Below are 22,548 nucleotides of genomic sequence, written 5' to 3' on the forward strand. Positions count from 1 at the left end.
AGCACTGATGATATTACCTAGTTTGGGTAATGAAACATCTGCAAGAAACATCTGCAAGAAAACATGCAAGCTGAGAGAGGACCAAGGACCCACAATTATTTGTCCATTTTTATTAGTTTTTACCTAGCTTTTCTTCAAGAATGAAAGTTCTTCATGCCTCCACAGTTGGCTGATTTCCTTTGAAAATACTCAGGCTCACGTTTTAAAAAGAAATGAAAAGATCAATGATTCAATAATTGGAGAAGGAGGGAGCCACTTTCTCTGCTCTGTGCTGAATCGATCTGAAATTAGCTCATGAGAATTCCCCCCCCCCCGAGGAATCCACCACTGACCATAAAGTGGTGGAGGAGAAGAACCGAACTTGCAATTTTGGAAAGTCTGCACTGCAGCAAATTGAGGCTGGCTTCCTTCAGCGGGCCTCCTTTCACCACAAAAAGGCCTCGGCCTGGCATCCAGGTGCCTGTGGGCCAGCCCAGGGAGGGAGCACTGGAGGCCAGTCCTGCAAGGGGGGGCTGATGGGTTGAGTGAGGCTGGTGCCGCTCTGTTGCCCTTGAAAAAACCATTCCTGACTTTGTGTTGTGCGGTGGATGGAAGAAGCAGGCTGTCTGTCCCAGCCAAGTTTCAAATGCATCTCCTGAGGAAGACAAATTCAGCTGAGGCTGAGAGGCCCTCCCTGCCTTTGGCAGCCACAGGACAGACAGCGGTAAAAATGGTTAGGAAATCAGACGGGACCCAAAAGGTCCTTCAACGTTCAGGTCAGTTTAACCTCCCCTCCAGTTCATTGGGTGGAGGGGAGGTTAAACACATATACCCTCCCCCTCCGCTGTTGAGAGGCCTCACTGGTAGAAATCCTGCCGGTATGTTTGCACCAGCTGGTCATATTAGTGGGAAGAGGGGACCGTGGATAACCGATAACTGATAGCCTGCTGGGTAATTTATCCTGCTCCCCCCTCCACTGCCTCCCTGCTGCAGGACAAAGGGCTCCTTGGCTGGAGAGCTCTGATCCTCTAGGTCTTCTGGCAGTCCAGCCAGTATTCTCTGGCTTTGCATCTGGCCTGAATCAGTCATCAGGTCAGGGCCTGCTCTCGGCCTCCAGCTTTCTTGGCTGCATTCAGAAGCCAACTTGCAGCCAGGTTTGCATTACTTGCAGGCGCAAGAGCTTCCCTGAAGAAGCCAAATTCCTCCTCCAGCCAGGAAAGCACAAGAGCCACGGCACACGGAGGCCAGCTGCATCCAGAGCGACACAAAAGCCGGCTAATTGCAGGGAGTGATAGGGAATGATTACAGGATGCAGCAGGAGACGTGCACAGGCCTGTCCAGCAGTCACCCAACTCCCCCCTCCCAAGACTCTGGAAACCCTTCAATCACCACGCTTTCCCACTGTATGAACGCTGCCTGTCCATCCTTCCTTCTGGCACGTGCAAAACACAGAAGCACCTGTGTGCATCTTCCAAACTGAACAGGCTGGGCTGGGCCACATCTCCAGGTCAGTAAAGACTTGGGATGGTATCACCAATGGAAGCAGAATGTGTGTGTGTGTGTGTGTGTGTGTGTGTGTGTGTGTGTGTGTGTGTATGTGTGTGTTTACTGCAGCCGGCAGAATTTGTGTGCTGGACTCCCTTTTGATGCCCCCTCCCCAGGCACTGCTTCTCACCTTCCTGCCCTGCTGCTTGAGTTTGGAAGGACCTGGTGTGGGTCTTTTGCAAATCACAAGGGATTGTTATGCCTGTAAACACTTATGCCATTGGCATGGAGAGAGATTGTCATTTGCTTTAGACCGGTCAAAAACCTGTGGGTCTTTGGTGCTTTCCAATTAAAGTTTTTAAACAAGATTAAGAACATAAGCTGCGCCCTGCTGGACCAGACCCCTGGCCCATCTACTCTGCTCTCACAGTGGCCAGCATCTGCCCAAGAAAGCCTTCTGGTGCCCCAGAAGAGGTCCTTCAGCGGGGTCTGTCCCATACAGGCTAATAGCTGTTGATCCTCAGGACTTCCATGAATTGATCCAACTCCTTTTTGAAGCCAACCAAGCTGGTGGCCAGCAATGCACCGCTGAAGCTGCTATAGCAGCAGATGGTTCCCCGTGTCCCAGATATGAACTACTTTCCCATAGAGGATTCCTTCCTTATTCCAAAGATGGAGACGGCAGGAGCCCCATACCTCAACTCAGCTGCTCAGGACGTCTCAAGAACACCTTTGTTCTGTCATCTGCAAAGCCCTTCAGGACTCAGGACCTGATTACCTATAAGACCATCATTTCTGGCTGAGTAGAAGATTTGGGCAAGTTGGTACATTCCAGGTTCCAGCTGTAAAATACAATCATCTTGGGGACCTTGGAGACATGCTGCCTCGGTGGCTGCAGAATACATTCCTCCAAGACCTGCATAGTCTTGACCTGTTGGACTTCTATACAGCCACAGAGATCAGCCTTTTTGTCAGTCTGGGTCAGGTGGTGTGCGCATCTCCCTGTTAGCATTTGCTGGAGAAGATGTTTGTGTTAGTCACCCTCTGCAATATGTGCCATGTTCTGTTTTGTTGTTATTAATCCTATTGTAAAATCACTTTGGGATTAAGGCATCGTACAAGTAAATACAGAGAGAGACAGAGATAGAGAGATGGTTAGATACGTAGACAAAGAGATCTGCACCAGACTTGGATACGGTTCCAGAGCTGATATGCAGAAAATGCAGCCTCTCCATGCACGAACATCTCTCCTCAGTTGGGGAGGGTTGTTGGCCTGAGGGCGGAGCCTTTTTATGGAGCCACTCCTCCTCCTTTGGTCCCACATCCCTACCTGAGATTCCCCTGCCCCACACCATGCCCCCAGGGACAGCATGAGTGAGGGAGCCCTTCTGCAAGCCCAAATCGACTGAGATGGGGCTGAACTGAACCCCACCTGTCCCCCAAACAGAGAAGACCTAAGCCTCTTCTTTCCCCACGTAGTGTGCATGTTTAATTCAGTCACAGGGATGGAACTATGTAGAGTATATTTACTGAGTCTTGCTGACAACCCCCCCCCCCTTCAACTGCCCAGAAATGCCCCCAGAAGACGGACAGGGGGCGACAGCCCCTATTTGCACTACAACCTTGTACTGTGCACCATCCCACTGCAAGGTCCCCTAAATGGGACTCTGCCGCCCCCATGTGGCAGTTGGCGAGGTGGCAAAGAAGCCTTCATCTCCTGGCCATCCTTGCAACAGCCCGCCCGGGGTTGGAGGGAGGCGGTGGGAAAAAGATTTGCAAATTGCTCTGCAGCAGAAGAATATTCCGTGTGCAGGTTTCATTTCCAGAGGCAAAGAATTGGCCCAACGTTCAAACATTGGATGCAGTTGTAGCATCGTCCCTTAAGGTCTGTTCAGCAGAATAATCCAAATTGAAGCTTCTGCCTGAAGTTTTGTGGCCATTAGGAAGTTTTAAAAACAGAGGTTCTAATTCTGCAAATACTCCTGGTAAATGAGCATTAAAAATACAGCAAAAAGAGAAACTTTAATGGGAAAAGGCAGTAGGTGTAGCCTAGAAAGGTGTAGCCTAGAAAGTGGCCCTATATGCATTTGGAGAGGAAAACAGTCAAATGTTCACATATCTGTCCAAAATTCTGGGTTTTCTCATCACTGGTGAAACTCCAGGAAAAGATCTGCTCCACCTCTCCTCAATCCTTCAAGGCTGTAGTTTTTCAAGGCCGTTGGACTACAATACCCTTAACCCACTGTCAGCAGGGCCAATACACCTGGAAACAACAGGCTGGGCTGCTCACCTGGAGGTGTTAAAGAATCAAGGCTGGGAATGGAATGAGGGAAGCCGGGCCATATAAGGCGCTGCTTCCTGGAGGCCAAAACTCTTCCCTGGACAGCCGGTGGCGTGTGCAGCTGCAACAGGGGCCCCATCATGGCCTCAGGCAGCCCCTTCCGTGCCATCTTGCTGCTGCTCCTGGCTTTTACTCTCCTACAGAAAACCTGGCCAGAGGCCACGGCTCCTTTGGCCGGAGGGCCCCGGCTGCCAGGCCTTGGGCAGGAAAGGTTTCGGGATGCACAGGGAAGGAACAAAGGCAGGGGAGGGGGGCCCATCCTGAGTGGGGAGGGAGGCCTCCATATCAGCAAGGGGACACAGCTGACAACGGTGCAGGACAAGACCAAGCCAGCCTGGCTACACTCCCCATGCCCCCTGGACCCTTGTGGCCAGCCACCATATTGTCAGACCTGGCTGGCAAAAGTGACCCTCCTGGGGGTCCTGGGGGTCCTGGTCATGGGGGGCAATGGGCTGGCTATCGTGGTGCTGGCCTCCACGGTGTCTGGCTGGAGCCACAGCAGTCGCTTCATGCTGCTCTCGCTGGCCGCCTCGGATGCTGCCCTGGCTGTGCTGGTGGTGCCCCTCAACCTGTACCGGAGCCTGACGCTGGGGCCAGCGACCCCTGAGGATGCTGCGGGAGAAGAGGCTGCCTCCTGCCGGGTGGTGGCCTTCATCAACTCCAGCCTCTTCGGGGCCTCCCTCTACTCCCTGGCCGGGGTCTCCCTAGAGCGCTACGTGGCCGTCTTCTTCCCTCTCCACTACGGCCGCCTCCTGAGCCCCAGACGGGTGCTTTTGCTCATCTTGGCTGCCTGGCTCCTGCCTGCCCTCCTCCTGCTGCCGCTGGCTATCCCATCCCCTGTGGCCGTGCTCCAGGTCCGCTTTTCTGCTGCTGCCCTGCTGTGCGAGCCGGACTATGGTTCCAACCCCTTCTACTCTCTCTGGATCGCCGGCACCATCTTCTGCCCGGCTGCTTCCACCATCGCCTTCACGAATGTGCGCCTCTGGCTGGTGGCCCGCTCGCAGCGCCAGCGTGGAAAGGACCCGGGCTTGATGGAAAAGGCAGGGCGGCCCAAGAGGCCACGGATGCTCCAGCTGGATGCTGCCGCCCGAGTGTTGCTCCCGGTTGTGTTTGCCTTCTTCGTCTGCTGGGCCCCTTGCATTGGCACCCTCGTGTACAACTGTAAGTACCCCAGAGCAAGTGGGTGGCACAGCAAGCTCCCCCCCCCGGCAAAGGTGCAGAGGCCTTTATGCCACCCAAGAGGGCTTCTTTTCACCCAGGCAGTTGCATTGGTCATCTCCTCTGTGGTCAAGGAAAACACATATAATATGGGGTGGGGCAGTGGAGGGCAGGGAACTGGGTGGGGGGGAACCCTCCGGGATTGGCTCTCAATACCCCAAAAGAGAGATTGACAGTTGTGATGTGCAATTATGTTGTAATCAGCCTCCCCAAGGAAGTGCCCACCAGATACTTGTCACTCTGCAGTTCCGATGATCTCTCCCCGCACAAAGACGGCTGCACCTTTGGAAAACAGCAGCTGGCCAAAGGCTGATGCACAATTTGCGTATGCCAAGGAGATTAAGCCTGGCCCTTTAGATCCAAGGCTGGGAGTGGCTGAGTCAGTCCTCGGGGTGGAGAGGCTGCCTTCTGCCCTCTGAGTGAGGAGGGATGATGGAGCTCGGAGGATAAGTGAGGGTGGAGATTGTCTTCCAAAGAGAAGGAGACAAGAGGCTGCATTCAGCTTCCAATTCTTTGATTCATGAGCTTGTAATTTTTTGAAATAAATCTATTTTCTCTAAACATGACGCTCCCCATGGGCGAGCCATCCTCGAGGTTTGCTATGAGTCCCATAATCCTGAAACATTTCCTGAGAATTCTAGCTGTTGTACGGTACCTGGAAGGCATCAGCCTGGTATATAAATGATGAAGCCTGGGACTCATCTAAGGCAAGATGAGGGAACCAAGATGCCCAGATAAAATACAGACACCTGCAGAAACAATCTCTCTCTCTCTCTCTCTCCCTCCCTCCCTCCCTCCCTCTCTCTCTCTCTCTCTCTCTCTCTCTCTCTCTCTCTCTCTCTTCCCAGCAATCACCCGGGAAAGAGTCCCTGACTGGCTGGAATTTATTGCTTTGTGGCTCCCCATTGGCAGCGGCTTCCTCAACTGCTTTGTCTACTTCTGGGTCAACAGAAACTTCCGGCACAAAGTCCAGAAGGTTGGACAAAAGCTCTGCTTGCCCTGCTGTCTAACTGAGCAGGACCTGCGGCCACAGCACCTGCCCAGCATCTCAGCTCACGTGAGGATGGATTGTGAGCCCCCCGGCCTTTCCCCAGACGGCTCCCTCGGTGGGTCTCCTCCCAGCGATGGCCTCCCTCTTGCCCGGCATGGCTAACCGTCTGCAGGAATCCAGCCTGGCCTTCCTACACTGTGGGGGTTTGTAGCTCTGAAAGGCGCCTCCCGTCCATTGCCTCTGAGCAACTGAAGAAGATTTGTCACTTGGAAGATGTCAGACCCTTCAAGATAATTCAGGAAATGGATCTATCAATCCGCTGGACTGAAAAGTGGCCACTTCGTCAGCTGGGGGCAGGAATATTGCAGCTCCCTCCCTGGCTGGCCTAGCTTTCCAGACAGGCTTCTGCAGGACCATCCCAGGACTTAGATTGGTGATGGGTGATGGAGAAGCATCTGCCTGAACCAAGGTGGGCTCTTTACCAGGCCTCCCCAGGGGGGAAATGTGAGAAACCAACCTCTGGGGATGATCTCAGAGCATCAGAATAGAGCTCTGGGCTCAGCAGTTCTCATATCTTGCCTTTTACCCTCTGCCTTCCCTTTAATGACCAATTTGTTTGGCAATCCCATGAAAAGAAAACCAGGGCCGTGACAACCTCACTCGCTTTTAATTCCCTTGTTTTAGTGGCTGGACTTTGCTGTTCACTGGAGATTTAAGAGAAGGTTTTAGCTGGATCCATGGACTCGGCCACAACAGCCGAACAGACAGGTCCCTCCATCAGCTGAAAGGGGGGGGAGGAAGAACGGGGTTTCCTCTGTCAGGCATCTGTGGTAGAAACAGGCTTCCACGTCTTTTGCTGATTAACATTATGTTACGCTAATCAGTTTCCTGAAAGAAAAAAAAGTTATGAACGTGATTTGACCTCCTAGGTAGCATTTTAGGAATCTTCCCTCACTGGGTCCTCCTCATATCTTGAGAAATCAGCTGGAATACGTCACAAGACCTTGAGTCTCTTCAGTTTGTGGCCAATCACTGGCTGCCTGGTGGACCTGCAACTTTCCCACCCTGTTCCACTTTCCTAGCCCTTCCTTCCTTCTTTGCCTCAGCCTCTTCCCTCTTTAGCTGTCTTTCCCTGCACTCCCTCTTCGCTTTCCTTAATTTTTATACAATAAGCTTTTAATGACTTGGGCTGAGATCAAGAGAACCGGTTGGGACAGATCAAAGTCTAGTCTTTGTTTTTCCTGGCCCCAATTTAAGAGTAATGGTTCGTTTTGTGTGCTGGGTTGGAATAAAATGCAGCATGAGCATCCTCGGGGCATGGTCAGAAAAGTCAAGATGGTGGACGTGGCAGAGTAGCTGAGCTCCGCCCATTTTGATGGATGCCGCAATAGAGGCAGCTTTGATTGTCTTGAATTATGGGCCTCACTCTGCAAACGCCTTGGAAATGCAGGCAGGGCCACTCGGGTTAGGACAGGAATTCTGCCCTGAGAATGAATTAGTCAGCCATCACCAAAGCAGCAGCTTCCCTTGGCTTGGGGTGCCGTTGCCCCCCTCCCCAGCTGGCATCTTCATCTTGCTGGGCAGGGAGGGAGGGATCCAGGACCCTGGGGTGAAAAGGTTGGGCCCACATTTCAGCAGGGTTTCCATGGAGAAGAGGCGGTTTCAGGCTGGCATGTCTGAACCTTGTATTTTTTATTCTGTGCAGTTTCTCTCCCCGCCACCCCCATCTTCCCTTTGGGTGTCTTTCCCGGCCTTGATGACTATGTGCAGGATTTCTGAGAAATACATTTTATCATCATCCAAATCTGCTGCTACTTTTTTTTGCTATTTTTTTTTTTAAAAAAAGACTGTGGTTTCAAATATTTTGTGAACATCCTTTTTGTCTTGCCATTATTGAATTATTTACTGTAGTTTCTTGGATAAAACATATTAAAGATGAAATTTAAATGTATTAAATAAAAATAAAGGTGTTTTGGATTTAATATTTTTTCCTATTGCAGTGGGTTCCTTGGGGAGGGGGCAGAAAGGGTGCTACTAACCAATAGGTTGAGTTACTTGGAAGAAGTTGCCACTGAGAATTTTGTTCCTCGGCCAGGACAATATCCTGATGGACAGAAGGGGAGGGAAATACTCTCACCGCAATATTCCAGCAGAAAATCTTACTAATCAAAGAGATGAAACCCTGCTCTCTTCCACACATGTGACTTATCTGCAGTTCTGGAAAGAAAAGTTACTTTCTGCCCATGTGGGACTCTGATGCACATGGTGTTTGCAGGATGTCCTCTCCCCAGCCTGATGTTCTCTTTCAAACACATTCAACTAGAGTTCCCACCACCCAGAGGACAGGAGAGAGGGAATCTGCTCTTCAGCACATCTGGAGGACGGTCCAGAGGCCAGGAAGGGCCAGGCTGTGACTTGAAGTCTCCTGTTAGCATCCTTAGCATCTCCATGATGATTGTGCTACAGAATTGCAGATTTGCCTGTTCTTCTCATGCTGGACAATGTCCTGCTGTTTACTGGGGACAATGGCTCATTCTTACTCTACACTTCGGCCAGTTCATTTGCAGAAGAGGAAAGGGGAGAGGCACAGCTAGAAAGGCAGCTGCCGGAGGATATCTGTGCAGCTGTGCTCTCTCCAGCTCACTGAAAGCCCCTTTCAGACTCCACCAAAAGTCCTCCTGAGCACCCTCTGCTTGCCAGGAAGGGAGGAGAGGAAGCGTCTACTGGCCTTTGGGCTACTCTCTGGCTCCAAGCAGGGGTGTGCACCCCTGGGGACACTGCAAATAAGTCAGATTTACTGAAGAAAGGAAGAAGATTTCCAGCAACTGGTGTGACTCTAACAAGCCCTTAACTGTAAACATAAAATCCCCCTTGCATTTAGCCTTCTGTCCACCCTTCTTAAAAGGAAATTATTTGGTCCCCTCCTTTGAGTGACTGGCTTGTTTCCATCTGTTTGTAGTCATCCAATTTGCTACCTTGCAGCTTTTAATGACTGTGTAAGAATTATCTCGCAGCCCCAGATTGGTATGACATCTTGTTGGGTGACCTCCCAGTAACTTTTCCCAGTGGAAGAAAGTCCCACACTTGAGCTGCCTTCCTGAGACAAGCTGGTCCTGGGTGGCCACTTGCAAAGGCCAGCCCAGGTCTTGGAGCAGCTGCTGTCAGTCCATGTCCCACTGGAGGGGCCAGGGATGGCCTCCCATTTCCTCCTGGTATTTCTCATTGAAGAGAGCGCTCTGTTTGGGGGAGAAGTGGTTCCTCCAGTCACCAACAATACCTAGAAGGGCAGAAGGAAGATCTTGCTGAATTCTCAGCAGAGACGGTGCTCATCTAGCAAAGGAAGCGAAAGGACGAGGTGAGCCTGGGAAGGGTAGCACTGTGCCAACTCTCGCCGGCCTCCCCACCCCTGTGGCCTCCGCTGACCTTTCCTCATGAACTGGCTTTTCTGAAGATCCATGATCTCAGGAGGAACAAGTCTGCCATTCACCATGATGTTTTCTTTCATGACAGCAAAGCTGCAGTGCTCCAATATGCAGTCCACCTGATCTGGCTCAACTGGGTGGTCCAGGAAGGCACTCAGCTGTGCCACACAGTGTTTCAGGTCCTAGGAGGAGGGGGGAGGAGGAGGAGGAAGAGTGAGGAACAAAGCAGGTCCTATAGAGGAGGAGGAGCCATGGGACCCAACCCTTTGACTCTTGCTTCAACTCCAAGAAGGGGTCACCTGCCTGCCCTGACCCAAGGCAAGAGCTCCACTGCTGATCCCTGTGGCAGAAAAGGAGCCGTGGGCTGGGAATGATGGGAATTGTGTTCTACCATATCAGGAAAGGATATTCTGTCACCATTTTAGAGCCTCAAAGGACAAAATGTGGCCTTCTGGACATCAGCCAGCAATTCTCATGATTTTCACAGCTGATCAGGCTAGGAACTGGGAATCTAAGAGCATTGCAAGAGCCAATCTTGCACTTTGCTGCTTGCAAATCAGAAAAGGTAAAAAGTATCTACCTGCATATGGATCTTAGCTTCCAAACCACACACACAAAAAATCACCTATCTGAACTTTGAGCCATTTGCTTTCCCTCTCCATGCAAGGCTAAATCCAGTTATCCCAGCCCCTTTCCTGATCTCTCTCTCTCTCTTTTCTGTCCTTCCCCCGGCCTGATGCCTGGAGCTGTCCTGGCTGTCCTGGGAGGATGGAAGGGGAGAGAAGGCTGGGGAGGGGGCTCCTTCCTTCAGCACTCCATCCTCACAACCCAGCCTGAATCGGGTTCTCCAACTTTGTTCCCGTTCACACAACCCTCTTCCTGACAACAAGGCCAACATTTGAAACCACCATCCTGTTTCGAAGTAAGCTGGTCTCCTTCCCTGCCGCGGCTGGTGCCGGCTGTGGGCAAACTCACTTGATGGAGCTCCTCGTAGGTGATGCAGAAGAGGCCCAGCTCTTCTTGGCAGCTGAGCCAGCCTTTCACATGCTCAAACCAGGAACCGTAGTGCACTGTTTCAAAGTAGGGAGAAGAGCAGGATCAGAGAGGGAAAGAAGCCCCGCTTTGCCTCCCGCTTCAGCCTCCTGGCAACTAACGAGGAGCCACATCCTTTGCTGGCATCTCAGCCTGCTGGCTGTCCCTTCAATTCCGCTTATGATTCATCTGAAGAAAGTCAAGTCACAAAATGTTCCAAGCAGCCTCTGCTTTGAGCCAGTCTATCTCCCAGCCTGATGCCAAAAGCAGGCAGAACTTGACAGACTGACTGGGTGGAAGAAGGACCCTCGGCAGAATCTAGCAGCCACTCCCTGACCCCACCGGCACCCCCAGGTGTGTTTTGATGCCTGCCCTGCTAGGCCAAAAGTCCCCAGATGGAGGAATGGCCCCTTCTCCCCCCTAGAAAATTGCCACCACTACCACGGTGGGCTTTCAAGAGCAGTTCCTCGTCTGCCGGCCGGACGGCTCTGCCTTCAGTCTGATCACCAGCTATGAAAGAGATCCCTGCTCTGGGTCTTGGCCAGCTGTTAAACTGTGCTGAGGTGGGATGGAAGGGAAGAGGAGCCCAGCAGCCCTTGAAGCATCTTCTAGGAACCAGGAGCGCCTCCCCTACCCTAAAGGGTGGGCTCTGACACAGGAATCCCTCAGAAAAAACACCTTTCACCTCCTAGAAAGCCTTGGTGTACATTCAAGAGCAGAAATCTTTTCAGTTCAGCTCCAGCCATGCATGACAACAGTTACTTTGTAAAACTGCTGGAGAATGGAAAATGGTAAGAGGTTTAGGGATAAAATAGTCTTACAATATAAAAAAAACCAAAACAAGAAACATAAAAAGGTTGGAGGAGGAAATTAAAGAACTAGAGAGTAAATATATAGAAAGTATAAGCTTATGTTAGAATTATCAGCTAAAAGAAAAGAGTTGCAAAATATTGAGTTAGAACGGGTTCAAAGAAATCCAATTTATTTAAACAGGGAATTTTATGAAAATAGTAATAAAAATTCTAGAATGTTAGCTAGAGCCACACAAGTTAAAAAGGCAAAAAGCCTGATTGGAGTAATAAAGAACGAAAAGGGAGAAAGATGTAACATGATGAGAGAAAAATTGTTGATATTTCAGAAGTTTTTTGAAAAGTTATATAAGGGAAAGGAAATAAATGTGAATGAAAGTCAGGCATATATAGAAAATAATTTAAACTGTAAAATTTGAGAATGTGATAAAGAAATAATGGAATCACAAATAGATGAGGAGGAGATATTGGAAGTTATTAATAAATTGAAAATAGGTAAAGCACAGGGTTAGATGGACTAGACGTAGAATATTATAAACATTTTAAAGGATTATTGGTGCCGAAGATGAGGTTAATGTTTAATAAAATAATGGAAGGGGAAATTTTTCCAAGTTCCTGGAAGCAATCTCTGATAGTATTGATAGCGAAACCTAATAAAGATCTTACAAACCCAGGATCATATAGACCAATATCCCTTATTAATCAGGATGCTAAGATTTTTACAGCAATATTGACAAATAGATTTAATACATTTATAGAGAATTATATTAAAAAAGACCAGTGTGGATTTATAAGAGGCTGACAAATGTCAGATGTAGTAAGAAGGAATTAAATTTAGGCTATTACATAAAGAATCAAAAATTAAAAGCTGATTTATTAGTATTAGATGTTTTTAAGGCCTTTGATTGTGTGTGTGGGGGGAATTTAAAAATAAAAATATATATGCTTTTAGTATTATCATGTAATCATATTTTATATTTTAGAATTATCATTGTATAATCAATTGCCTGAGTAGATGCTTCAAGTATATAGGGAACATACAAGCCTCAGGTGGAGGAAGGGGGAGAACAGGAGTTACCGTGGGGCCCAGTGTGAGTCACCATCTAGGAATTGTTTTTAAGTACCTTTTGGTGCCTGGTACCCCTACTGGATCTAACAGGTGTAGAAGATGGGAGACATCTCTCCTCTAGAATTGATATAGGACAGTAGGGGAGGGATCTTATTAGTACAATGTATTCTGTTTAGGCGCTTCTGATAGATTGTAACCTCCAAAGCCTAAGCCGATGGGGCCATGGGGGAGGGAATGGGGCGTCGCGATAGGATGTATAATAATATGTGATTTTTGGAATTTGGGGTGTGGTTCAGTGCTTGGCTACATTGCATTGCCTTCCTGAATCCACCACGCTTTGCAAACCGTTATTTTTTTAGACTTTGTTGTGAAGTCTAATAAACTTCTTTTCTATTTGTAACTCAGAGTGGATTTCAATTTGTGACTATTTTTGTGTCTAACATGTGGAATGGCCTACATTGAAAATATTAATAGAGAAATTAGGCTTTGGAAAAATTTTTTAAAAAGTGATAAATCAACTATACCCAGAGAATAAAGCAAGAATAGTCATAAATGATAGTGTTATAGAGACAATAACCTTAAGCCGGAGAACGAGACAGGGTTGCCCCTTATCCACAGTTCTATTTGTATTATTGATGGAGGTTTTGGCAAATGCAATTAGGAAAGATTCATTGATTGAAGGAATTGGCATATGTAAGAAAACGAAAATAAATTTATTTGCAGATGATACATTACTAATATTTCAAAATCCCATAGCTACTATAGAGAGGGTATATTCACATTTGAATGAATTTGGGAAATATAGTGGATTGCAAATAAATTGGGAAAAATCAGAAATGATGTTATATAACTATAGTAAGAAGAAATGGATGTATTGAAAGAAACATATAAATTAAAAATAGTAGATAGTATCAAATATTTAGGTATTGACATCCCAAAAAATATTCAAGAATTAAAGGAAGATAAATTATGAGAAGTTAAAGAAAGATATAAAAGATAAAATGGATAAATATGGTAAAGTAAAATTATCACGGTTTGGAAGAATTGCAGCAATAAAAATGAAAGTTTTACCAAAAATTAACTTTTTGTTTTGGATGATCCCAATTAAGTTTTCGGATCAAGAATTAAAGGAAATACAGAGATTGCTGGAGGTGTATTGTAATGGAGGCAAGAGAGCAAGAATAAGTAAAGCTTTATGGTATGAACCATTTAAAAAGGGCAGGCTGGGTCTTCCAAATGTTAGAAATTATTGGGCAGCTAATCAGTTAAGGGTGGTCCCAGATATTATAACAGATACCGGTAGTAGAAATCGAGAAATTCCCTAAGATTGAACTGAAAGATTGGATTAATAAAATTTTAAAAAATCAGATCTATAAATGGGAAGACTGGAAGAACAAGATTAAGAATATAATACAATTAAATAATGTTTTATCAGATACTAAGTTAAAATGGATAACAATGGAAGAAAAATTCGAGGAGAAAGATAGACAATTAACAAAATTTGAAATGATTATAAAAGAAAGTGAGGAAAATGAAGAATATATAGGTAAAGGAAGAACTGGGAAAATATACAGAATATTAACTGAACTAAAAGATCAGGCAAAAGATTTAAAATTAATCTGGGAAACAGACTTAGGAGAAATAAATGATAAAGATTGGAAAAATATTTGGAACAGAAGAGTATATAAGAATATGTCAGAGTTAAGGAAAATGGATATAAAGTGATATGGAGGTGGTACCCAACACCACGCAAATTAAATCAAATAGATGTTAAATATACAAATATTTGCTGGAGGTGCGAGAAAGAGATTGGAACATATAAACATATGTGGTGGGATTGTGATAGTGCACAAAAGATATGAGACATGGTGTTTAGGGAAAGTAGAGAACCTTTGAAGGTAAATTTAGATATGTCACCGAGGATCGCATTACTATTACTGGTGGAAAAACAAGATATAAATCAACGATTCTCAACCTGTGGGTTGCGACCCTTTTGGGGGTTGAACTACGCTTTCACAGGGGTCGCCTAAGACCATCGGAAAACACATATTTTTGATGGTCTTAGAAACTGAGACACTCCTCCTCTATCCGGCTGCCGCCGCCCTTCTCCTCCGCCGCCGGCTCTTCTGCCTATCGGGCGCCCTTCTCCTCCGACAGCACCTGCTCCTGCCACCGCAGGGCCATCGCGTGTGCCCCCGATGCCGCCCTGGGCTGGCTCAACGGCCGGTCCGAGCCAAGCCGGGTCTGGGCCGCTGCTGGCGCTGCTGCTGGGCTGCTCTGCCTCTGCTGCCGCTGCCAGCTGAGCTGAGCTGCAGCGCCGAGCTGGTCTCCACGCCTCCTGGTTGCCCAGCTGCGCTCTGCCCCTGGCTGCCCTCTGTGCCGTGCGGGAGCCTCCCCTGTGCCGCCTGGCCAGCCTCCCTCGCTGTCAGAGGCCGCCTTGGCTCTCTGGCGCCCGGCGCAGCTGTGGGACTGCTGGGCAGGAGTAGCTCCTTCCCAGCTCACCGGGCTTCGAGCCTCGGAAGCGGCCAGGGGGCAGGGAAGAGGGCGAGGCAGTGGCGATGCCCGCATGTGCGTCGGAGGCTAGCCGGCCAGGCCAGGAGGGGAGAAGCAGTGCCTTCCGACCAGGAGCTGGCACTCCGGCCGTGCCCCTCTCACGTGCGATGGGCTGTGCGGCATAGAAAGGGGCTCACGCGACCCCACCGCTGCAATAGCGCTCAGGAGGCTGGAGGGGCAGGCAGGTCCCAGGGGGGCAGCTGGGAGAGGGCAAGAGGTGCCGGGATGAGGATGGGGGGCTCCAGGTTGGTGGGTGTGAGAGGGCAGCTGGCAGCTCTGAGGCGCGTGGATCCTCCACGCAGCTTCCGAGGCCCTGGATGTGCCGCCGCTTGGCTCTCCATCAGGCTCTCCGCCAGAGCCTCCCCCCTCCCTGGGCAATTGTGCAGAGCTACTTGTGCGTCCTTGGCAGCGCCTCCCCCCTTCAATCTCTCTCTCTCTCTCCTTCTCCATCTCCTTCCTTTCCCCTTCAATCTTCCTTCCTTCCTTCCATCTCCAACTCCACCCCTTCCCCTTCAATCTCTCTCTTCTTCCTTCCTTCCTTCCTTCCTTCCTTCCTTCCTTCCCCCTTCAATCTCCTTCTCCATCTCCTTCCTTTCCCCTTCAATCTTCCTTCCTTTCTTCCTTCCTTTCCCCTTCAATCTCCTTCCTTTCCCCTTCAATCTTCTTTCCTTCCTTCCTTCCATCTCCATCTCCATCTCCATCCCTTCCCCTTCAATCTCTTTCTCCTTCCTTCCTTCCTTCCTTTCCCCTTCAATCTTCTCCATTTCCTTCCTTTCCCCTTTAATCTTCTTTCCTTCCTTCCTTCCTTCCATCTCCATCTCCATCTCCATTCCTTCCCCTTCAATCTCTTTCTCCTTCCTTCTTTCCTTTCCCCTTCAATCTTCTTCCTTCTCCATTTTCTTCCTTTCCCCTTCAATCTTCCTTCCTTCCTTCCTTCCATCTCCATCTCCATCCCTTCCCCTTCAATCTCTTTCTCCTTCCTTCCTTCCTTCCTTCCTTCCTTCCTTCCTTCCTTTCCCCTTCAATCTTCCTTCCTTCCATCTCCATCTCCATCCCTTCCCCTTCAATCTCTTTCTCCTTCCTTCCTTCCTTCCTTCCTTCCTTCCTTCCTTCCTTCCTTTCCCCTTCAATCTTCCTTCCTTCCTTTTCCTTCCTTCCATCTCCATCTCCATCTCCATCCCTTCCCCTTCAATCTCTTTCTCCTTCCTTCCTTCCTTTCCCCTTCAATCTCCTTCCTTTCCCCTTCAATCTTCCTTCCTTCCTTCCCCTTCCCTTCCTCCCAACATTTTTGAGCAAGGAAGAGTAAGCTTCTCCAGCCAGCATTGCTATATTGTTTTTGTGATTAATCACTATGCTTTAATTATGTTCACTTCGTAACAATGAAAATACACCCTGCATATCAGATATTTACATTACGATTCATAACAGTAGCAAAATTACAGTTATGAAGTAGCAACGAAAATAATTTTATGGTTGGGGGTCACCACAACATGAGGAACTGTATTAAAGGGTCACGGCATTAGGAAGGTTGAGAACCACTGATATAAATGAAGCAAAAAAGGAATTTTGTAAATTTGATAATGGCAGCTAGATTAGTGATGGTTAAATATTGGAGACGGAATTGGGATATTCAAAGAAATGAGCGGTATAATAAAATATGGAATATGGCAATAAATGATAAATTAACAATAGAAATTAAATTTAAAAAAGGGATGATTAAAGTAAATAATTATAATGAAATGTGGGATGATTTTATAAAAACAGTCTTGGTGGAAGGCAAAGGGAATAAACCTGCTCAAGAATACATGCTGTTTTGGAGGGGATAAAGGCACAATTGAAATATATTGTATATTGTTAGTTGTTATATGAGAAGAAATATAGATAATAAAAATAGTCTCCAGGGGGGTGGGTGCACTGTAGTATTTGTATTTTTATAATGTTTTTATTTAGATTTATATGTGTTATGTTTGTATTATTTGTATTTGAATAAAATAAAATTAAAAAAATAAAACTGTCAAAGAATGGAAAAGGGACCTTCCCAATTATTTTAAGGAAAATCCATCCAGTTAAGGATGAAAGCAAACATGTCAGTGCATCCTGATACAACGGGAACACATTCACCACCTCCAGACTGCCTGACAAAGCCGTCGCCCACCTAATGCCCTCTGAATGCACTGAACCGCAATCCCCAGGATTCCCAGCCTGCCTGAGCAGAGCTATTCTCTACCACATTTGGAGACCATCAGACTGGGGGAGGCTCCTAGCCGCCTTCGGAAACTTCTGCCTCCACTTACGGAGCCTCTGGGACTAATTGAAAACAGTCATGACCAAAGCAGCTGCAGTGCTTTAAGCGAGTGGTCTCCAAACTGGGCAGGTCCAAGATTGGTGGACTTCAACTGCGAGCTATGCTGGCTGAGGAATTCTGGGAGTTGAAGTCCACAAGTCTTAGAGTTGCCAAGTTCGGAGACCCCTGCTTTAAGATAAAACACCACCCTTACATTGTTGAAACAAATGCACGACCTCAACAGCCCCTAAATTTGCAGTTACAGTACAAAATGAAAGCAGACTACGAGAATTGTAAAGAGAGTCGAATGCCCACAATGGAGCTTGCCGTGAAACGGGAGACCAGGGGTTTACGCAACCACCCGGTTCTACCACTTCTTCAGCTGAACTTTGCAACTGCTTTTTAAACATAATGACATAAAGCATCCCATGTTGGCAAGCAGAGAGATATATTTACTTTAAAATATAAATCATGATGGCACTGAATCGAATGGCTGTGCTCTTAGGGGGCATGTTGGGGAAAAAGAAACGGAAGATGCTGTGAGCTCTCCCACATACCGGTGCCAGCCATGAAATTGTGAAGGAAGTCTTCAAAGGAGGTTGGATCAGGGAAGAACTTGGCCATTCTCTGGAAATGGTAGTAGGACACAGCAACATCTTTTGGATTCCTGACCACATAGATCACCTGCAGCAGCAAAGAATGGACAAGCTGACCCCCCCTTAGGACTTCCTGTTTTGACCATCTGCCATCCCAACCTTGGGTCTCGCTGCAGTTTCCTTGAATAGCTTCACAGGAGACATCATGGCTGCACTCACAACATGCTAAGCTGAATATGCCACATTATGTCCCTCTGAAATCCCTAGGGGGGGGAGCAGGATAGCCTCATCTGAAGGTTTTGCCCTCATTCTAGTGAATGCTGGCTCTGAAACAAAGCCGGGGAGTATCTCCAGAGACGCACCTTCGGCTTAGCTTTCTTCAGGGCAGGCGCTAGCGCTGTCCGGGTCAGGTGGGTGGTGAGGAGGCGCGGACGAGACCCAATGTGCTGAAGTTGCTCTTGGAAATAACTGTGCTCCAACCAGGGAGCCCGAGCCCAGTTGGGAAGAGTCTTTACAGGCTCGAGGTTGCCATTGCTGTAGATCAAGGTCAAGATTTCTTGCATCCACGTGGTGCCTGGAGGACAGGAGGAGAAGATTGGCATGGTGACAGTGACCTGTGGAACTGTAGGCTTTTTGACTGCAAGAACGTATCATAGAGGTTCTCTTTGGGGAAAAAGATCATTTGCTCAGAAAAGAAAGTGGTGGGGCACCTGCATCAGCTCATTCAGAATGCTGCATTCAGAAAACGGGAGCAGAAATGAGCCCTTGGTGTTCAATGGACAGGTGACTGAGCATCTCCACCCTGGTGACCTGTCACTGGTGCACCCCAACATTTCTCCAAGCCCACTCTGCCATAAGTAAAGCAATTGGGGGGGAGACTCTTTTCCCTGGCAGCTCTACCAACCTTTCAGCTACCTGCAGTAAAGCGCTCAGTTAATTGTCTGATTTACTGATAGTCCATTAAACATAAACAATTGATAGAAATGCATGCAGATTAGAGCTCACCTCTTGGGCAGAACCAGTTGTGCCAGCATATTTGTCCCCTGACTCAAGGACTGGAAGAAAGCAAATTTATGCAACCACGAAAAAAAAACCCACCATAAAGACAAACATTCTCTCCCTCCCTCCTCCAGAATTACTCGTAAAGTAGACAGGGATGCTTGGTCCAGGTTGGCTGAAGGGCAGGGAGAGCCTCTCAAGTGCTCCCAAGAGTCCTGGGGAGAGTCCTCTTTCTTCACAGTGCCCCAAAGGCCTCCAGCCAGAGGTCCAGCCTATGTTCAACCAGGGGCTGGGTGGGATTCAGGGATTCAATGGTAAAAGCCATCTGAAAGGGCAGAGGGGCCCTCCCATGGAGCCTCGGGGTTGGTGGGGGTGGGGATGTAGGCAAAGCTCTGGTTGACGAACCAGGGCCCTAGGCAGCTTCTTGGAAAGGGGCTTGCTGGGAGGAGATGGCTGAAACTGGGCAGTAGTTCAGGGGTTAGTCAATGATTACTATTTCAAAGACCAAACCTTTATTGTCTCAGGGGCCAGATAAGATAGTCCTGCCATCATCTGTCTTTCAAAGAGCAGCCTACTATCTATCAAAATAGTTTATGAGTTTCCATGATCAAAATCACTCAGGCAACCACAAAGTTCTTCTTAAGTGTTACTTGAAATGCCACATTGCCTGTTGCAAGACTGTGATATGCACAAAAATGAAAAGGCTATGAAACGGAGGAAAGGCTGGTGAAGATGCAGAACTAGCAGAGATAGCAAAATTAACTTGCTTAATTAGAGAAAGATCAACAATTACATTGATCAGTGACTACAAATTCCTGATGGACCTTTTGCTGACAAAAGAGACCCCTTCAACAAGACTGAAAATTGCTTCTCTGTCATCTTTCTTTTTCTATTTTCTTTCTTCCCTATTTATTATCTTTCTTTATTTTCTTCCCTGGTTATTACTTTGTCAAAAATTTCTACCATTGTAACTAGAATGCCTTGGTTTAAAGGTGCTTTGTCTCAGCCGCAGCCTTTCAATTATTTTAAGAGAAGTTTGTGTTTCCTCTGAGTGCACCGAATACTGTCAACAACAAAGACACCTGCTTCTGCAGAGAGGGGGAGAGGAGGGAAGCAGGTTTTTTTTTATGAATGAGACATCCCCCCCCCCCAGAAAAGGGCTCTTCAGACATACCGAGAGGGGAGGAATAAGAGCCCACCTGAAGAGGCCTGGAGCAGAAGGAGCCCTCCCAGCCAGCTTCAAAAGGCTTCAGATATCTTTAGAAGAGGCTCCCTTTTGTACTCTTAGTAAACACATTTAGCTACCTAGTCTCACAACCAGATTTGGTTTTGCACAGAGAGTTTGGCTGGCAAAAAAAGAATATTCGTGCTGGACAGGTAGTCCTCCTCTCCTAGCATGGGCCCACCACATTCTTTACCTGATTTGGGGTAAGTGACGAGGAGGACATCCGAGTCGTGGAATTCAAAGTTGCTGGCAAAGTGGAGAGAGCTCTGGGTGTGGAGGTGTCCTGGCAGGCGCATGTTGGCAAAGACCTCAGTCACATCCAGCCGAGCCATGGCGCTGCAGTAGCTGGGAGGCCTCTCTGCTCTCCTGCAGCCAAAGGGCCTCCCTCCCTGCCTGCTCAGCCCAGTGGTGGGAGGGAGGTCTCCTCCCAAAACCTAAACACACGTGGGCCAAAACCATCATTTCTGAAGGCGGGATTGTTACGAGCAACAGCTGCAGGTTGATCCAACAGGGCAGCGTTCTTCGTCTCTGGAAACAGCACAGATTCTTCCGTACTAATGGAAATAAAATCAGAATAAGTTAATCAATAATTTCATATGGTAACTCTGGTTGGATCTTTCCAACTGTTCTTGACCTTTCAGCCAAACTGGATGTTTTGCAATATGCTGTCCTCCTGTTTTCAGGGCTGATTGTTTTATTTCAAATCCTTTTTTTAAAAAAAAAAATCTAAATGGCAGGACAAAGAATAGACTATTCATGGAGATGCCAGCAATTTGACAAAGCATCTATGCACATCTGGTCTGTTTTTGTGAATATGAATACAAGTAGCAAATAACCTTAATTTTAAAAATAAATCATTTGAAGTGTGCCCAGCACTACTGGCTTATGAGCAGAGAAACTGGGCCAGAAAGAAAAAAGAGGGTTGCACAACATTATATTCATAATCGTATTTGGGGGGGGAGCACAACACAATGGTGCAATGTGTGTGGGAAAAGCTTCCTGTGGGTTGCTGGTATCTGGTTCTCTTGGTTTTCTGAGCTGCTTTGTTATTGATGCAAGAAAGGAAAAACCTTGATCGGTTTGTTACGGTAGTTGACCTGTTTAAGAAGGTGTTAGGAATATATAAAGAGAGAGAGAGATTAGTTGAAAATGTGTGACTATGTGTAAGGTAACTTAAAAAGTACAACGAATGAGGAGAATGTAATATTGTTGTCTTTTATGTCTAATATTGAAGTCAGCCCTTCAGGAACTCTGCATACCCCCAAAGGCAAACCTGTGTCTTCTTAATGTCCAGATTAGCCCTCACCGTCTGCCTGGAAAAGAACAGCAAGGCGCACATTTATGCAGCCATAGATTCAACTTCAGTGCTTGATATCCCCCCTCCCATCCTCCACCCCTCTCTCCAGACCTTTCCCAGCTGCACAAATAAGGGGGGGAGGCAGGAAAAAAAAGTCTAAAGTTAGCTCAGCCCTCCTTCCTTTTAAGATGAGCTCCTTTTATGCAGTTCTCACAAAGCACATCCCTTCTTAAGGTAGGTTTTTGCATGGAAATAAAATTAAACAAAGTTGTAACCTCTTTGGTCATTAATCATAGTTAGATGGACATACTGCCCCCCTGTCCTCACCTAAAATTTAAGAGGAGCTTAGAAAGCATTTATAATTAACTTGGTCCCCGTTTCTCTCTTTCCTAAGCCTCTTATCTGTTGGTTTCTAATTATCTTGCTCAGTAACAGGCAGAATTAACCAGTGAACCCTCATGCCTGTCTCTACGCCCTCAAATTCCAGCTACACCTGGAACTGAATCAGCATCCCCTTCCCATGTAGGCTACTATGGATCACCTGGTCACAACTCCACACTACGAGGCTTCTCAGTACTCTCGCCCTCACCCCAATTAGCTGCGCTGAGTTGCTGAATCAAATCTGGGGAATGGCAGGGCTGAAGTTCAGCTGAGCAAACTCTCCCATCTGAGTGAGACCTCTTGTGCCCACCACTGCCAGCTCTCATCCGCCAAACAGGCAGAATCTCCTTCGGGCATTGGGGGACTCACTCTTTCAAGGCTTTCAGAAGAAATGCACCTCAGACTGAGTTTGAACAGTTGCAATTTCTCCGTATGTGACTGGCAACCTTGGCATGCCCAAGGGGAGCTCTGTAAATCGGGTGATGTCATGAACCATGGCCATCCTTTTCCCCTGACTGACTGGATAAAAGCAGAGCTGAACCTAGAGATGCCCCCCAACCGCAAATCTCATGTTCCAGAAGAGAGGCCGTCTCTGCACAAGACTGGTTTTCACCTGAGATCTGCTTTCATTTTGTTCAGAGAAGAAAGTGACCCAGCGAGGACTGGTCTGTTTCCATCATAAATGAACAGCTGCAGTCTGCTTTTAATGTTTAGCTTGAAAAGAGGGGGCTCCCAGCAAGAACAATCTTGCCTACTTAGTCCCCACCCAGATGCTGCCTCGTTCAGACGTCACCAATGGATCACTTCCAAGGGAGGAGTCCTTGGGACTTGGAACACAACTGAACCCAGAGGAGAAGGAGGGGCTGC

General features: G+C 47.6%; 2 protein-coding genes across 4 annotated transcripts; one reads left to right on the top strand and one right to left on the bottom strand.

Moving 5' to 3' along the window:
- The first annotated feature begins 3,885 nt into the window (after positions 1–3,885).
- On the top strand, positions 3,886–6,527 carry LOC120302475 (probable G-protein coupled receptor 21). Its single transcript, XM_039330957.1, has 2 exons — positions 3,886–4,966; positions 5,872–6,527. The coding sequence occupies exons 1-2, from the start codon at positions 3,886–3,888 to the stop codon at positions 6,174–6,176; spliced, it is 1,386 nt and encodes a 461-aa protein (XP_039186891.1). The 3' UTR covers positions 6,177–6,527.
- A 137-nt stretch (positions 6,528–6,664) lies between these two features.
- LOC120302441 (sulfotransferase 2B1-like) lies at positions 6,665–22,404 on the bottom strand. Of its 3 annotated transcripts, none has more exons than XR_005555136.1 (8): positions 22,295–22,404; positions 20,197–20,557; positions 18,142–18,353; positions 17,741–17,867; positions 10,412–10,506; positions 9,438–9,618; positions 8,990–9,291; positions 6,665–6,902 (listed from the first exon to the last, which is right to left on the bottom strand). XR_005555136.1 is itself a non-coding variant. In XM_039330866.1 (8 exons), the coding sequence occupies exons 2-7, from the start codon at positions 20,333–20,335 to the stop codon at positions 9,325–9,327; spliced, it is 774 nt and encodes a 257-aa protein (XP_039186800.1). In that variant the 5' UTR covers positions 20,336–20,557; positions 22,295–22,404; the 3' UTR covers positions 6,665–6,902; positions 9,292–9,324. The 3 variants fall into 3 exon arrangements, 2 of the variants coding, with proteins under 2 accessions (XP_039186800.1, XP_039186799.1); XM_039330866.1 differs by lacking the exon at positions 8,990–9,291 and adding an exon at positions 9,292–9,344; XM_039330865.1 differs by lacking the exon at positions 6,665–6,902 and having other exon boundaries at positions 7,897–9,291.
- Positions 22,405–22,548: the final 144 nt, after the last annotated feature.

The sequence above is a fragment of the Crotalus tigris genome, unplaced genomic scaffold (genome assembly GCF_016545835.1).
Source record: "Crotalus tigris isolate CLP2741 ecotype Arizona unplaced genomic scaffold, ASM1654583v1 scf7180000024433.1590703, whole genome shotgun sequence".
NCBI classification, from domain to species: Eukaryota; Metazoa; Chordata; class Lepidosauria; order Squamata; family Viperidae; genus Crotalus; species Crotalus tigris.